Source organism: Galeopterus variegatus, unplaced genomic scaffold (assembly GCF_000696425.1).
Source record: "Galeopterus variegatus unplaced genomic scaffold, G_variegatus-3.0.2 Scaffold8479, whole genome shotgun sequence".
NCBI classification, from domain to species: Eukaryota; Metazoa; Chordata; class Mammalia; order Dermoptera; family Cynocephalidae; genus Galeopterus; species Galeopterus variegatus.
Window position 1 is genome coordinate 46,789 of NW_007734590.1, and position 17,779 is coordinate 64,567.

The 17,779-nt window shown below is 39.1% G+C and overlaps 1 protein-coding gene across 1 annotated transcript in view; it reads right to left on the reverse strand.

Annotated features, from left to right (window-relative positions):
* The window catches only part of LOC103608496 (zinc finger protein Rlf-like), a gene marked incomplete at its 3' end in the record, with an annotated part of 39,293 nt that extends 33,172 nt beyond the window's left edge, over positions 1-6,121 (reverse strand). The window contains exon 1 of the mRNA XM_008592927.1: positions 5,630-6,121. Within this exon, the coding sequence (XP_008591149.1) occupies positions 5,630-6,121 (492 nt within the window). The remainder of the gene's footprint in view (positions 1-5,629) is intronic.
* Between the last annotated feature and the right edge of the window lie 11,658 nt (positions 6,122-17,779).

Here is a 17,779-nt window from a genome sequence, read left to right on the forward strand (position 1 = left end):
AGGAGATAAAGATCAACAAGTTTACTGAGTACCCATTAAGTGCCAGGAGCTTTTCTAGGCACTGGTAAACAAAACAGTCAACACCTTCATGGCACTACATTCCAGTGGGAAGACAGCCAGGTATGTCAGATAGTAGTCAGTTATTTGAAGAAAAAATTAAGCAGTTAGGAAGTGGAATGCAAAGGGGAAGTGCTGTTTTAGATAAGATAGTCAGGGCCTCTCGGAGAGGTGACAGGTGTCTGGACCTGAATGAAAACAAAACACATTAGTTTACCAATGTCTTCACAGTTTTGCAGTGAGTAGCACTTTCTATTTAGATTTTTATTTAACAGTGTTCAGGAGGGCATGAAACACAGGAAGAAAGAGAAACCACTAGGGGCCACAGTACACAGCAAGAAACAGGGTGATACCACAGTAAATGACAGTACCCAGAGTTTTTATTGCTTCACAGATCACATTTATTCTATGTTTTGGTCATATGCACCATAAAGCTAGCTTTTGCTATGATAACTACTTATCATGTAGTTCTACTCAGATAACTCCCAAAAGAAGGCAGCACAAGAAGAGAAGCTAATGAATTAAAAATTCTTTAAAATATATGAAAGAGGTTAAGCTCGAGAGTCTTCATGGTCACCAACTTCAAGGAGTTAGGGAGACTGATCTTCCTCATCTCAACACCTGCAAACTTGTCCTATTAAGTGGCTAACTCTTCCCCAATGCTATAATGCCTCCCATTTTCTCTCTCCGTCAACACTATCCCTCATTGCACTATGTAAATATGTACATTATTATATAAATGTAGGCTTACGATGATAAGTAATACCTCCAAGAAATGACCAAAATCTCCTACCTTGTTCCATTTCAGCATTTATGGTAATTATTTTTCCACATTAGATTTTACATTAGGTGTTCCTTTTGAAGTACTCATCTCTTGAGTGTATCATGAATTACCTACAATATCATTCATTCAAGAAATTAGTTGTGTGTGCCAGGCATTGTATTAATTTGCTAGGTACAAAGTATACAAAAAAGAATAAACAAGATCCCTGCTCTTGTTAGCTTACTAGTCAATACAAGAGACAAACATGGGAACAAATATTTAAGTAGCATGTTTATGAACAGGATGCTAAGAATATACTGGTCAAAGAATCACCTAATTCTGTCTGCTGAAATAAGAAAAAGCTTCTGAAAGTCCTAATATTTGAACCAGCTCTTGAAGGATGAATAGGCAGATGGGGAAGGGAGGATCCTGGAGTTAATCAGGCAGAGAGATGGACACTGTGGTGAAGGCAGCCCAAAAATAAAAAATTTTTTTAAAAAATGAGGCAGAAAAGGTAGGAGTTGGGAGTTCTTATTCTAAAAGGTTTTGTATGCCAGGCTAATGAATCTGAACTTTATCTTGCCTTTGGGAAAAGAAACCATTGAAGTCTTTTAGAGAATAAAGTGATTAAAAAGACTATATTCACAATTTAGAAAGAATACAAAGATGGAATGTAGATAAAGACGGTCAGAAGGTAAGAGAGATTAGTGAAGAGGTCACTGCAATAGAAGAAAGCCTAAACTAAGACAGTGACAGCAAGAAAAATAAGAGTTAAAACTATATGCATGTACAGCATAAAAAAAAAAAGAGGAAATCTATCTGGTGAAATCGGAAAAGCTTCACAGAGATGACATTTGCACTGGGCTCTAAAGAAAGAAAATTTGCCATGCAGAAAATGAGAGAAAATGATAGAACAGCACAATGAAAGAGAAAGACAAGAATGCTTGATGACCAGAGAGCTTGTTAAAGTAGCAATTCTCTGCCTTTCAGAGATCAGTCAGTTGGTAAATATTTACTGAAAGCCTAATATGTGTCTTGGACCTCAAAGAATCAAATGAAAATAAAATCACCTTTCCCAAAATAATGCACTTGGAAAATCACAGGCAAAATTTTAATCACAGGAATAACTGAGATCACACTTTTGTGCAAGGACTCCAGGTAAAGAACCACTAAATACCAGTAAGAGTAGGATTAGGGTGATGTGACTGGCTAGTTAAGAGCTAAAAAGCAGTGGGGCCAAGATTGTGAAGATTTTTTTATTTCAAACCTAAGAAACCTGGATAACTAAAACAATTCCAGAGGCATTGTTTGTAATAGAGATTGTCTTATTCAGTCCTCACAACAATACATTTACATACAGAACAATAAGTGGTACTATTATTCTACTTGCAAATGAATAAATTAAGATTTAAAGAAAACAGCATACCCAAGGTCACGCAGCTAGTTTAAATGGTAAAGCCAATATGGCCCATCTGACTCAGAGCCCCTGTACTCAATCACTAATCCAGGAAAAATCTGGAATATATGCACTACTTATTTTAACCATGAAAAATCTACAAAGTCACTCTTAGTTACTAGAACCTAAAAGTGTCTCAGATAAACATGATTTACTCATAAAATCACTTTGCCTGGTATTCTCAAAGCATAATCATTCACCCAGTAATTTCAAGTTTGTTAATGAAATGTATTTAAAAAGTCTTCAAAACTTTTGTTACAAATAGAGCTGCCAGTTGTAAAACTTTAGAAATCTCGGTTCCCAAAATATAGCAAAAACTTGAGAAGACATCATCAATTTTTCAGCAAAACAAAGAAAGACTGTTTTCTGAAGTTAATCTTATCCACACTGTCTGGCAGACAATGTTTTCAGAAAAGGAACTGAAGGAAAGGAAAGGAAAAAGGAAAAAAAAAAAAAAAAAAAAGCCCCTACATCCCGCAGTCACTGAATACAAATTTTCACTAAGTATCATTTTCTTAGTAACTATTACTTCTGGAGTTTCATTTTATCATCTTCAAAACTCATGAAAATTGAAAACATGCCCAGAATGAAACAAGCTTCTCTGTTCACTCATATGTTAGTTTATTTCTTGATTTGGTGCAATTCCAAAGATAGAGCCATTTCTTTTAAGTGCTGCAAGAGATGGAGAGAATACGGTCCCAGTATGTTGCAGAAGGGATCTACTTGGTACAATCTAAGTTTGTAGGACATTTCTAACTAAACACCTGATGAAAATACATTTGTGATAGTTAAGCATTCTATGAGTACAGGTCAGGGATTTATGATAATGCAATAAATGCTTACTACCTTTCTTTACATATTATGTGCTTCTCTCCGACGGCACAGAAATCCTCTTAACTAGGTTCCTACCTTCAGCACTTAGTCACACAGTATTCCTTAAGTGGATGAATAAATCTCATTCTGCCTTTCAAATGTGAACCCAAGAGCTATTCAAATTGATGGTGAAAATTTTCCTGATTCGCCATAAACTTTTAAATTTTTTTTCTGTATCTGGCGATCAAGAACATAGTTGATTTTATCCGGGCTACTGGAAAAAATGTGACAAAAATATTATGAAAAACGTTGTGAAGAGCTGTTCATAAATTTTCTACTCTACTGTTTGTATAAACCATTATAAGGAGAAAAAGGTCAGAAAACAAGACATAATTTCACAGTCATGGTATGCCCAAGGTTATTAGCTAAGAAGTGGTAGTCACAATTAAGACCCAACTAACTCCCAATCAAATGTGCTTTCCATTCCAACATACAGAAACACCTGTTTTTATTTATTATTCCAAAAAACATTTTTGGAAGAATTTCAGGAAAAACAAAACAAAACAAAAAAAACTTCATAGAAAAGACAAATTACAAAAGTACTTTCTTTCAAAAATTCTTCTGGGCCCTCACATCTCTAGGTATCACCAATACTCAAGACATTAGAACATTCCGTTAAAAGGAAACTGGAACTGCACACACTACACATAAAGCGGAATACATACACAGGTACCTCAAAAAGTTCGTGGAAAAATGGAATTAAGAGATAGTAAGAATCTTTCCATGAACTTTTTGAACACCCCTCGTATACATGGCATCCTCTGACAAGCTTCAATCCGACAGGCTACATTCATTCTTATCTTTCCAGGGAGACAACTTACCCAAAACCCACGGTTGTTTTCCTGCCCTCCACCTTGTCCATTAACTCCCCCTTTTCTCATAGCATTCTGTGTCCCTTCTCATCTCTACTTTTGGCATTGGAATACTCTTCCCTCCCAGACCTTCAAACGACTCATTTTCATCCTTTCAGCCATAGGGCCTACCCTATCTAAAACGGCCTCTTCCAGTTACTTCTTTCTGAGCACATATTACAATCTACAATTAACCTTTCATTTTTTACTCCTTAACTGTCTTTCCCACTAGGATGTACCATAAAGGCTCTCTCCTCACCACTGTCTCTACAACACCACCTTTTCCATCATTACCAAAACTGCACTGGAAATCCTGTCACTTCTACCACCTCCCATCAACATGTTTCCTTAGCACTGGCACCATTATGAGTGTACTAAATAACAACGATCATTACTAGCAAGGAAGCAGAGAAAAATTACACTTTAACATGTAATAGTGCAGGGAAATGCTGCAGATCGTACCACAAAAACTGGAGTGATACAATGTACAGAAAATATCAGCAAGGACAGAATTCCACTCAAAGAAATGAGGTGCTCTGTCTCAGGAGAGAAGAAGAAAAGCAATCAAGCAAGTCAATTCTTGATTCTGCTTCGGATCAACAGAGCAAATTGCTTCCCAAAATTATAACTCTGGAACATCGCGATTTACTCAGCACACTCGACTACTCACTAAGTGTCCAAGTGCCAACATACTACGATTATTTTGCATTCTCTAAGGTACACCACGTGAGGAGCACAGGGTGGTTCCGAAACTTGATAGAACAAACGTAAGAAATAGAAATAATAATGGCAAATATTTACATTTGTAAAAGACTTGAAAACACTGAGAAAAATCTCGGAGTTACCATGGAAACTAAACACATCCATAAATAAACATGTGTTAGGTTAGGACCACTATGGTACAGAAAGGATGATACGACTGCCAGAAGAGAACACATTGTACATCTCTCTCCCTATTCTCTTCTACTCAAAGACCCTAATCGCTACTACAAAGCTCACCAGCCTCATTCCTGGTAGCGCAATCTCCAAAGTAATATAGAAAAGGCAAAAGAACGGCTTAAACGTCAAAAAAAAAAAAAAAAAAAAGGCAAAAAAAAAACAATTGGCTCCGCGATCGCTAATCAGAAAGCCTTGGATGCCTTTCAAAGCCAACTGTCATACCTTTTAGGGGCCCAGAAGACTTTGACTCCAAACATAAATCTCAGAACCCAACACATCTCTCCGGCTTATTCAGAAAAACCCAAGATTTCCAGTTAGGATATCTGCCCTCTACTCAAAAAAGGACCTCCCGGCAGGAACGAGCAATCAGTCCCTCAGGGAGCAGTGGCGCTTCAACCACCCGGGCCGGGACACAGGCAACGGCGACAGGGCACGACCCTTCCAGGGAGCCGCCGGCGCCCTTCAGCCTCTCTGTCTAGCTCAGTGCAACCCGCCCCGGCGGTGGCTAAAGTCGGGCAGTGGCGGAGGGGGGCCAGCGGTGGAGCTTCCGAGCTGGGCCTTCCCAGCCCGGGGGCGCGGCGAGACAGAGGTGGCGCCTTTCAGTCCGGCCCCGGCTGCTGCAACAGATCTGGGGCCTCTTCCCCTGGCCTCCCCGCCCCGCAGCCCTCAGCCAGCCAGCAAGCCCCTCACCTGGCAGAAGCTCCGGCAATAGTTCAAAGATGAGACCTCAGACACCTCCTGCTCCCTCAGCTCTGTCTCCAGCTGCCACAGACAAGGTCGCAGTCCCAGGGCTCCCGGCACCGGAGATGCGGGGCGATGACCCCGAGCCATGGAATCAGTCTCGGCTCGGTCTCCGGCTCCGGCCACCGCCGGAGCCTCAGCCCCGGCCCCGGCAGCGGCGGCGGCGTCTCCCTTTCCGTCCGCCATCTTCCCACGGCCCAGCAGCGCGTAGGCAACCAAGCCACGTGACTGAGCCTTGGCCCCGCCCCCAGGCGCCCGCGCGTGATGACGCACTTTCTGGCGACGCCGGCGCCCGCCTGATTTCATCATTAGGACTCCGAGTGCCACTCCTCTTGACGGCCTCCGCAACGGCCGCCCTAGCAACAGCCGCCCTAGCAACAGCCTAGTAACAACTGTCCAGAGGCTCTTACTCACCTGTTTTTCGAGACCCTCTAGAGTCATGGCGTCCCGGAGCCGGAAATGCCTATAGATAATCTAGACATGGGGATGACATTTGAGCTGCGATCTGAAGAACGAGAGGAAGGTTATCCCTGAGAGGAGCCTAGAGAAAAGCATTCCCGGTGGAAGGAAAATAAGAAGCAAAGCCGTAAGGCCGAAATGAAGACTAACTACAAGGGAACTTGGTTTATGACAGAGATGGCATTACCAGTCAGTGGGGGAAAAGATTAACTCTTCAATAAATGACGTTGAGACCTTTTTTCCAAAAGGGAAAAAAATAAAATTAGATTTCTACTTCAAACCATATCCGAAAATAAAGCCCAGATGGATTAAAGACCTCCAGACATTTTTCGGAAAATATAAAATGGCTTTATGATATCAAAGTAGGGAAGAATTTCTTAAATAAGACCCAGAAAGCACAAACCATAGGGAAAAATATTGTTAGATATGACTTTATTAAAATATGTTACTTCTGTAATAGCAGATGTTAAAAAAGATGGCACACAAAGACAAGCCAAAGACTAAATGATATTCACCACACATATAACCATTGTTTGGATTAGTATCAGAAACAGTTCCCAAAATCAAAAGGAGAAAAGCAAACAGTCCAATAGAAAATTAGATAAAGGATATAAAGAGGCAGTTCATAAATAAATAAATAAATAACTGAATGGCCAATAAACCCAGGTAAGGATACTTAACTATTACAAAGTACAGGTAAAACAGCAATGAGATATAATTTTATATCCATCAGATTGGCAGAAATTTTAAATTAGTATGATGTATTAGGATTTAGGAAAATGGAACTTACATACTGCTGGTGGAAATATAAATTGGTATATCACTTAGGAGAAGAATTTGTAATACTTAAAATTGGAAAGGCACATGTCCTGTGTCTCAGTAATTCCTAATAATAAGAGTAATAATAGTTGTAGTCAATATTCACTGGGATTTAATATGTGCCAAGCACTTTTCTAAGTCCTTAACATATATTAACTCATTTAATTCTACTAACAATATCATACAAAGTTACTATTATTACCTTCATTTTACAATTTAGGAAATTAGGGCACAGAGAAGCTAAGTCACTTGCCCAAAGTGACACGACTAATAAGTGATGGTGCCTGGAATTCAATCCCAGGTAGTCTGCCTCCAGAATCTGACCTCTTAACTATTATGTTGTTCATATTCATTGCAGCACTATTTTTAGTTAAAAACAATTAGAAATAATCTAAATGTTCAACAGTAAGAGATGGATAAACAAATTATGGTATATTCACACACTGCAATATTATATAGCCAGTAAGAGAAGGAATTAAAACTTCATATGTCAACATAATAGGCATAAAGCATAATAAAAAGCAAGTTGCAAGGTATATGGGATGTATTATTCCATAGTATAAACTTTTAAAACTTAGAAAACAAATGCTCAAGTAATAAAATTATTAAAACAAGGGACAGCATAGGAATGACATATATCACCTTTAGAAGAGGTTCCCTTGGGGAAAGAGTAATGGAGGGAGGTGTAAGGAGCATTTGCTGTATCTGTAATGTTTTATTTATTTTTTAATCTGAAGCAAACATTCATTCAATCAATTATACCAGATGCTTTAAGCATCTATTATGTGCTGAGAACTTTCCCAGAAAATAGAAATTTAGCGGAGAATGTGTAGTTTACATTTTAATGGTCAAATGTAGCTAAGTATTAATGTACTAGATATGGGTGGTAGGCACATGGTTGTTGGTAATAATATTCTATATTCTTTTTTGTTTCTTTTCAATACAAATAATTAGATTTAAAACAGAATGTCTGGAGTATGGTGTAGGAGAGGGAAAGAGGTGGGCATGTGATTGGAGAAGATGAAAAGGTCATATCATATAGAATAGCTCAAGGTAATAGCTCAAGGTAAGCAGTGCGATTTAAAGTGTACCAGGTAACCACTAGAAAACTATAAGTGAAGGTGTAATATCACCTGATTTACACTCTTGTTGTTGACCATGGTTTGAATGTTCCCCCAAGCTCATGTTGGAACTTAACCCCCAATAGGGTGGTGGAAGGTGAGTCCTTTAAGAGGTCATTGGCTCGTGAGGACTGTACTCTAATGAATGGATTGATCCATTAATGGAGTTAATGGGTTGTCATGGGAATGGTTCTGATGGCTTTATAAGGAGAGTGAGTGAGAAGGTAAGATCTCTAGCTCTTGCCATTCTTGCCATTTGATATCCTGCATTGCTGTGAGACCCTGTAGAGAGTCCCTGCCCAGAAGAGGGCCCTTACCAGATAAGCCCCTGAACCACAGTCTTCCCAGCCTCCAAAACTGTAAGAAATGAATTTCATTTCTTTATAAATTACCCAGTTTCAGGTATTCTGTTATAAATAACAGAAATGAACTAAGATACTGCTATATGCAGAATAGGTAGTAGGAGGCCAGAATGAAAGCAGGGAAGCTATTGCAGTAGTCTAGATGACTAAAGTGAAGAGGTTAAAAATGTATTTTGGAAGTAGAACCAACAGGGTGATGTGTTGTTTCTGAGGAGTGAGAAAAATGGAAAAATTTGGAATGGCTTTTGGTTTGAATGGTCGGCATTGATACTTATGGAGAAAATGAAGACTTAGGAAAGAAAGATTGGGGAGAGAGTAGGGGAGAACCAAGAGTTCTGTTTGGGACAGGTTAAGTTTGATTTTCCTTTGAGATGTCCAAATGGAAATGCCAGGTAGGCACTTGGATATATGATTTTGGAGCTTCAGACAGGGCAGGACTGAAGCTGTAGAGCCATCAGTTGTTACATTCCCATTATTATACCAAAAAAAGAAAAAGAAAAAAAAAACTCCCTTGACTCCATCACATTCTCCTCTAGCTTCCATCCCACTTCTTTGCTTCCTTTTATTAAAGAAACAAACAAAAATACAAATGTATCTACAGAGCACCATATCATCTGTTTCCACATACTTTCCTCTCACTCTCTCTTGAACCCTTTTCAATCAGGCTCTCATCTCTACCACTCACTGAAACTGCTCATTTTATCGTCACCAATGACTTCCACTTTTGCTGTGTCCCATGGTAAGTTCTCAGTCATTGTTTACTCAGTCTCTTAGCAGTATTTGCACTGTTGATCATTCCCCAGAATTTAATTCCACTTGGTTTCCAAGTCTCCACACTCTCCTGGGGTTTTCTTCTTGATTTCTTTTCTTATTCTCCTTTCTCTTTCTCATTTCTAAATGCCCTCTAAAGTGTGGGACCTAGAGCAGGGCCTCTCTTGCCTGGAATAAGAGTGGTATTAATGGTCATAAGTATATAAATGGTATATAAATCATATTAGGACTGAGTGAGTGTAGCAGTGGGTGTAGATAGAAAAGAGGTTGAAGGGTAGTACCAATCCAAGAGTGTGGAATGTCTTCCCATCTTTTGTGTCTTCTTTAATTTCTTTCAGCAGTGATCTCTAGTTCTCATTGTAGAGGTTTTTCACCTCCTAGGTTAAATTTATTCCTGTTTTTTGTTTGTTTGTTTGTTTGTTTGGTGACTATTGTAAATAGGCTTGCTTTCTTGATTCTTTTTCTATCGGTTCGTTATTGGAGTGTAAAAATGCTACTGATTTTGTATCCTGCAACTCTACTGAAATCATTTATCAACTCTAAGAGTTTTTTGATGGTCTTTAGGGTTTTCTATGAATAGGATCATGTCGTCTGCAAAGAAGGACAGTTTTCCCTTAATAACAGGAACAAGACAAGGATGCCCACTCTCACCAATCCTATTTAACATAGTATTAGAAATACTATCCAGAGCAATCAGGCAAGAGGAAGAAATAAAGGGCATCAATTTATGGACTTGGATATGTTGAACCATTCTTGCATCCCTGGGCAAAGGAGCTGAATAAGCAGTTTTCAAAGGAAGATGTAAAAATGGCCAGCAGATCCATGAAAAATGCTCAACATCACTGAGCATCAGCGAAACACAAATTAAAACCACATTGAGATAGCATCTCACCCCAGTTAGACTGACCATTATCAAAAAGACAGAGAATAACAAATAACAAATGCTGGCGAGGATGTAGAGAAAGGGGAATCCTCCTACACTGTTGGTGGGACTGTAAATTAATGCAGCTATTATGGAAAACAGTATGGAGTTTCCTCCAGCAATCCCACTGTTCAGTGTATTCCCAGAGGAATAGAAATCATCATGTCAAAGGGATACCTGCACTCCCAATGTTTATTGCACCTCTATTTACAATAGCTAAGAGTTGCAACCAACCTAAATGTACATCAATAGATGACTGGATAAAGAAAATGTGACATATATACACAATGGAATGCTTCTATGCCATAAAAGGAATGAAATACTGCCATACACGGCAACATGGATGAACTTAAAGAAAATTAAGTTAAGTGAAATAAGCCAGGCACAGAAAAACACCACATATCATCACTCAGATGTGGGAGCTGAAAAAAAAATAAACAAAAAAATAAAGAAAGATACAACAATCATAATAATTCATTGAACTTTCAAAAGGAGAGAATGGATCTGAGGCCACCAGAGGTGGGAAGCTGGGGCAGTTAGCGAGAAATTGGTAAAGGGCCACAAAAAATGATTATACTGTGTAATGATAAATATAGTAATAACAATTTTTAAATAAAATAAAATTTAAAAAATAATTTGGGAGTAAGAATAGATGCCAATTCTAGAACACATTACACGTTTTTTATGAGCAATGAAGCAGATGTTGGATGTACATGATGTATGAAAGCAAGTTGCAAATAAATGTATAAACTATAACAGAATTTTTGTATAAATAAATATTTAAAAAGCTTTGAATGTATATTTGTTTGTATATGTAGATGAGCAAGAGAAAGATGTAAAGGGCTACATATACACCTATTTATTTGGTTACTTCAGAATAGCTAAGAAAGGCAAGATAGAGACAGTGGGGAAAAAAGTACATAGGCACCCCATAGTTCAAGATGCAGCACTCAGCACGAAATACAACCATAGATATTTGCTTTCATAACTACCACTATTCAGGCTCTATGGAACCTTTTCATCACATCTCTTGCTCTGTGTCCTCAAAACTAAAAGGCATTGAAAGCAGGGACTGGAACAAATACTTATACACCCATGTTCACAGCACTATTATTCATAATAGCTAAAAGGTGGAAACAACCCAAATGTCTGTCGATGAATGAATGGATTAGCAAAATGTGATGTATACATACAGCAGAATATTACTCAGCTTTAAAACAGAAGGAAGTTCTGACACACGCTACAACATTAATGAACCTTGAAGACATTATGCTAAGTGAAATACGCCAGTCACAAAGAGAGAAATATTGTATGATTCCACTTATATGAGGTACCTAGAGTAGTCAAATTCATAGATATGGAGCTGGCTGGTTAGCTCAGCTGGTTAGAGCGTGGTGCTTATAAAGCCAAGATCAAAGGTTCTATCTCTGTACCAGCCAGCCATCAAAAAAAAAAGAAAAAAAAAAAATTCACAGACACAGAAAGTAAAATGAGTAGAATAGCGGTTGCCAGGATCTGGGGAGGAGGAAGGCATGGAAGTTAGTTACTCTTTAATGGTTATTGAGTTTTAGTCTAGGAAAATGAAAAAATTCTGGAGATGGAGGGCAGTGATGGTTGCACAATGATGTGAATAAACTTAATGCCACTGAACTGTATACTTAAAAATAGTTAAAGTAGTAAGCTTTACATTATGAATATTTTACTGTAATTTATTTTTTGGCAGCTGGCTGGTGTGGGGAACCGAACCCTTCACCTTAGTGTTACCAGCACCGTGCTCTCCCAAGTGAGCCAACCAGCCAGCCCTTTGCCACAATTTTTTTTTTTTTTTTGTCTTTTTTCCGTGTCCGGCAACGGATCGCAACCCTCAGTGTTGCCCCCGCACCGGACCGGGGACCGGCAACGGGATCGCAAGCCTCGGTGTTGCTCCCGCGCCTCGCTCAGCCAGTGAGCGGGAACCGGTCTGTACGTGGGATCCGAACCCTCGGACTGGAGCGCCACCGCGCTTCCCAAGCGGCGCACTATCCAGTGCGCCACCGGGCCGGCCCCAATGCCACAATTTTTTTAAAAATGAAAGGCAACTGCATCCTAATGCCTTAAAGGTTTGGGGTTATGCCACTTGGGATGTGGGACCCAGGGCAGGGCCCCTCTTGCCTGTAGGGCAGTATCAATGTTCAGAAGATGATATTTAAGAGAAATGGACACTGCTTTTGAAGTGCCATGCAGGGAGAATTTAAACAGCAGAAGCACTTAGGTGGGAAAAAACACAAATTAACTTGCATAGCCAAGTATTGTTTCCTGGTAGTGGCAAATGTTCCTTTTTTTTATGGTTCAGAAACAACTGATGAATTAGCACAGTATTCACAACCGTTTACTATATATGTATAGTAAGGGTAATAGGAATTGGTTAATATTACAAAATCTTCAGCAATACATACAAATATTTGTCTAGATGTAACATGAGTGAAGAGTGAGGCTGAACATTTACATTTTTAATAGATGGACAATGATTGCTAGCATTGGGAATAACTTTATTCATACAAAATATTTAACAAGACTAAATTAGCGGTTGTTAAATTTAAATCTCCAGTATTATTTATATAATTTTGATTTAAAATTTTGATATTTTTATATTTTGTATTTTGCCTTTCAATTTTCATAGGTAATTTGAATGTTTTAAGACAAAAATAACTTTTTTGAAAACACGAAAAATAGTTTTTGACATTTTACATTTTTTACTTTTTATGAAAATATGTTCAAATTTTGTGCACATTAAATACAACTACATTTTATTTTTAATCCTTTTGAGCTTGTTATTGTCAGTAGACACAAACTATGTGAAAAAAATTTATTGTAATGACATAACTAGTGATTTTGCTAAGGCAAGAAAAATCAATTGTATGGAAAAAATATAAACTAATGTATTAATTATGTATGTAATTTGTAATTTATCTAAACATCCCTGGCCCAAGAATAAAACACCCAGACATGCACAATAATAATTAAATTCAGTCATCTTTGATATTTTCAAACATTCAGTCATAAAAATCACAGCTTTACAATGTTTTTAAAATTTTATCGTTGTAAAGGTATATTTAACAAGGAGGATGAACTTATTTTATCAAACAGTGTGTTGTTAGCTCAGTTACAACTTCGAAGTATTTAGACATATCATATGTGAGCCTCCGTTTGTGCTCTTGCTCCCAGACCTTATGATTATAAGAGCAAACCTGTTTAACTATCACCACTGCCCTGCAACTCTGCCTGCTAACTATCTCCTTTTGGATATCTAATGGAATCTCATTTGAAACATTTCCAATTTGCTGCTCTCCCGGGAAAGACACTTCTATTCATTTAGTTGCTTAAGCAAAAAACTTTGGAGTTGTACTCAACCCCATTCTTTCTCACACTCCACATCCAATCCAAGCTCTTGATTGAAAATATATTCCCGAATCTGATCCCTTCTCACTTCTTCCAGCTCTACCTCCCAGTACCCTTCACTAACACCTCCCATTTAAAATCTTTTTCTTTGGGCCGGCCTGTGGCTCACTCGGGAGAGTGCAGTGCTTATAACACCAAGGCCACGGGTTCGGATCCCATATAGGGACGGCCGGTTAGCTCACTGAGTGAGTGTGGTGCTGACAACACCAAGTCAAGGGTTAAGATCCCCTTACCGGTCATCTTTAAAAAAAAAATAATAATAAATAAATAATAAAATCTTTTTCTTTCTTTCTTCTTCTTCTTCGTTTTTTTTTTGGCAGCTGGCTGGTATGGGGTTATCTTGACCTTGGTGTTATCAATACAGTGCTCTAATCAACTGAGCTAACCTGCCAGGCTCCATCTAAATTTAAGAAATAACCTTTTTAGTGGACTACCTATTTCATTTCTGGCTCTTCTGAAGTCAGTCGTTCACACAATGGCCACATTAATCCTTTTAAAACATAATTCAGATTGCTTTACTCTCCCTGCTCAAAATATTACAATGGTTTCTCATCACTCCGGGAATAAGATGTAAAAATCTTTACCAGAGCCCACAAAGTCCCACCTGCACAAAGCCCCTGGTACCTCTCTAAACGCACTCCTCAGGCTGGCTGTTTACCTCCGTTGGTTAGAGTGTGGTGCTAGTAACACCAAAGTCCAGGGTTTAATCCTTATACTGGCCAGCCACCAAAAAACTAAATAAATAATTTTAAAAAATAAACTCACTCTCACCACTTCATCTCACTCACTGGGCTCTAGCCACATTGGCCTTGCCATTCTTAAGACAAACAAGCCCCATGACTTTTGCACCTACTGTTCCCTCTGCCTGGGGAGACCCTTCCTTTTTTTATTTCATTGATGACCCTATCTAAAAGCACCTTCTCTATCCCCTTGCTCTCTTTTCATATTATTTGGCTTTAAATTATCACTGTTTTGTGTATCTCCCCTCACTAGAAGGTAAATTCTTCGAAATTAGGACGACCAGCTTTATTCACTGCAGGATCCCTAGTATCTGATACAGTAGTTCCTGACATACTGTGGGCACCCATATTTGTTAAACAAAAGAAGAAATTTTAAAACCTCATGGTATTTGAATAGGACTGGATGAGATCACATAGAGAAAGTATAAGTCAAGGGCAACAAACTGATATTGCTGCATTCCTTAGTCAGGGAACCTAAATAAGTGAAGCAAGCTGGATATAAGATGTTTGGAAGGAGTGAACTGACTGAAAAAGGAACCAGGCAGCAGGTACTCAGCTCCAGAAAATTAATGCCATGTGAGAATGCAGATCCCATTTTGCTAGATCTTCTAGTTCTACAAGAAAAATTGGAAATCCAGGTGTTTTATTTTTTAACACAGTTCTTTATTTTTTAAAATTGAAGGCCAAGTAACACCCATCTCTGAATTTGATATGGCTGATGAGCCAACAATTTGCAACCTCAAAACAGAAAAAGGGAGAAGAAGGGATGGCCAGTGAGCTCAGCTGGTTAGAGCGCAGCTAGCGTAACACTGAGGTTATGGGTTCAGATCGCATATGAGCCAGCCACCAAAAAAGAAAAGAAAAAGAAAGAAAAGGGAAGAAGATCTAGGATCACTCCAACATAGAGATATCAGAAGAGTAGGATCCAGGCAGCAAGAATGTTGAGAAGAATCCAGCAGAGGTAGAGAGAAAATCAGAAGAGTGTGATATTCCTCAAGACAAAAGAAGAAAGTGGCAGGAAGAAGAGGATGGTCAACTGTGTAGACTGCTGACAAGAGTCTGGGTAAGATGAGGACACAAAAGTAATCATGTGATGTGACATCATGGGTATTGTTGATAATCTCAACCAGAGAAGTTTTTGTGGGTCTTGGGTACGGAAGCCTGATTGGAGAGGATTAAAGAATAGATGTGAGGGCCGCCCCGGGGCGCACTCGGGAGAGTGCGCCGCTGGGAGCGCAGCGACGCTCCCACCGCGGGTTCGGATCCTATATAGGGATGACCGGTGTGCTGGCGACACCACACCAAGGGTTGCGATCCCCTTACTGGTCATGAAAAAGACAAAAAAAAGAATGGATGTGAGATAAGGAAATTTTTTAAAAGTGTGTGGGGGGAGGGGAAGTTAACCCCTTTAAGAAGTTTTTCCGTGAAAGAAGAGAATAAAAGTGGAGCTTTGCCATTTTGGGGGATATGAAAATTTGAAAATAATACTTAAAGATAGGTCTAGACCGTGGTTGTATGTGTATGGAATTGATACAGAAAAGCAGAGAAAAAATATACAGTAGTGCAGAAAAGGGGAGAGAGGGAACTGCAGGAGAAAAGTCCTTGAGAAGGCAAGAGGGGATGGCATCTCAAATACAAGAAGTTTGGTGTCAGATAGAAGTTAGAGACGCATTTTTATTTCAACAGGAGGAAATCTAGACGGTGGGTGCAGATGTGGTCAGGTGTGTAGATTCAGTAGTGAGAGATCTGGGAGTCATTGCTTGAGTCTCTTTTTCCTCCATGAAATATGAGATAAAGTCATCAGCTGAGATGCAGGGAGAGAGGCAATGTTGCGCTTTTGTGGCGAAAGAAAAAACTTTGCTAGAATTGTTCCAGAGCGAGACAGGAAAGAACACATACGAGGTATGTGCAGGAAGATTGCTGGGCAGCATTGCATGGCATCCATTCATTTGCTCAACAAATATTCATTGACAACTATGTTTCAGGCACTGTCCTACGGGCTGAAAATACATCATGAATAAAACAAGTCCTGGGTTTTGTATTCTTTTTTCTCAAAAGATACAATACAGTTAATGTAATTGCAACTTTCTTTTCCTTCCTTCCTTTCTTCCTTCTTGCTTTCTTTTTTATGAGAGCTCTTTTCTAGAATTAATTGCAACTTTCTTTAGTTATATTCCAGTTCTGCGGATACTCCCAGTTCTCCTTGATTGAACATGATATTTTTCATTACACCATCAGTCAGACATTTACAAGTTGAAGCCCCAGGGTAGTTAGATTTTGAAGATTCATCTACTCGGAGTCAAAAAAAGAAAAAAAAGAAAAACCAAAAAACAAACAAACAAACAAAAAACAAACAAACAAAAAAAACATTGTGGACACCTACTATGGTCATGGTAATTTTTTTCCAATATCAGTAAAAACCAGAGTGTCCTGGGGTCAAGTTTGTCATGTTTGTATTGCAGCTCCAACTGCTTGTGTGTTGTGTGCCTTTAGACTCTTTCATTTCTCTGAGGGCTGGCCAGTTATTTAGTTGGTTAGAGCTCGGTGCTGGTAATTTCTTTGAGCCTCAGGTTCTTCATCTTGAGATGCGCATAATAGCACCTATCTCACAGGAATGTTGTGAGGTCTAATGAGATGCATCCAACGTGCCTAGATGAGGGTCAGACACATACGAAGCACTCAATAATAACGGAGGTTACTACCACTAATTCTACAAGGTTCAGTTACAGAGGATAACTTTAGTGGCTCTTATTGTAGACCCTCCACACATACTGACTGTGGAAACCCTCTATTTTCATGATTGTGTTCTGGGAGTGACAAAATGATCAGAGGACAGACCTATGCTGTGAATCATGAAAGGAGATGATTAGGCTAGAATTTCTGATTTACAAGTTCAAGAACTTGATTCTACCATTTCACGTAGGTGGTGATTAAGTCACGAGAGCCCAGTTTACTAATTTACCCTAAGAAATATAATTTTGTTGGGAAACAAAATTAGCACCAGAAGGTTGCTTAGGGAGGGCAGAATCGGTGAAAATGGAGCGGCATCCCTGTAGAAAAGTCAGCTTGGGAAACAAAATTAGCACCAGAAGGTTGCTTAGGGAGGGCAGAATCGGTGAAAATGGAGCTAAAAGATCTTAAATCACCATGGTTCCAACACCCAGGCTTCTCTCACAGTTATTTTCTAGTCTCTCTCTTTCTCTTCCTGAAAATCTGATCAGGTCAGATTACAAGTTCTATCAATTTGTCCTCAGGAAATCTTCTTCTCCATTTCTGCTTATCCTTGCCTGTTATATAGATACCCCAGCATAATGTCCTCTACCGGGAGGAGAACTCGAAGGTGAGAGTAGCTATCAGGTGAGGGAGGAGGAGTGTATATGCTCTATGTCACCTCACTGAGACCCCAAGAGCTTTCTGATTGTTCCCCAGGAGGCTTTGTTGCTGTGTTTTGATGAAGGTTTGAGGGT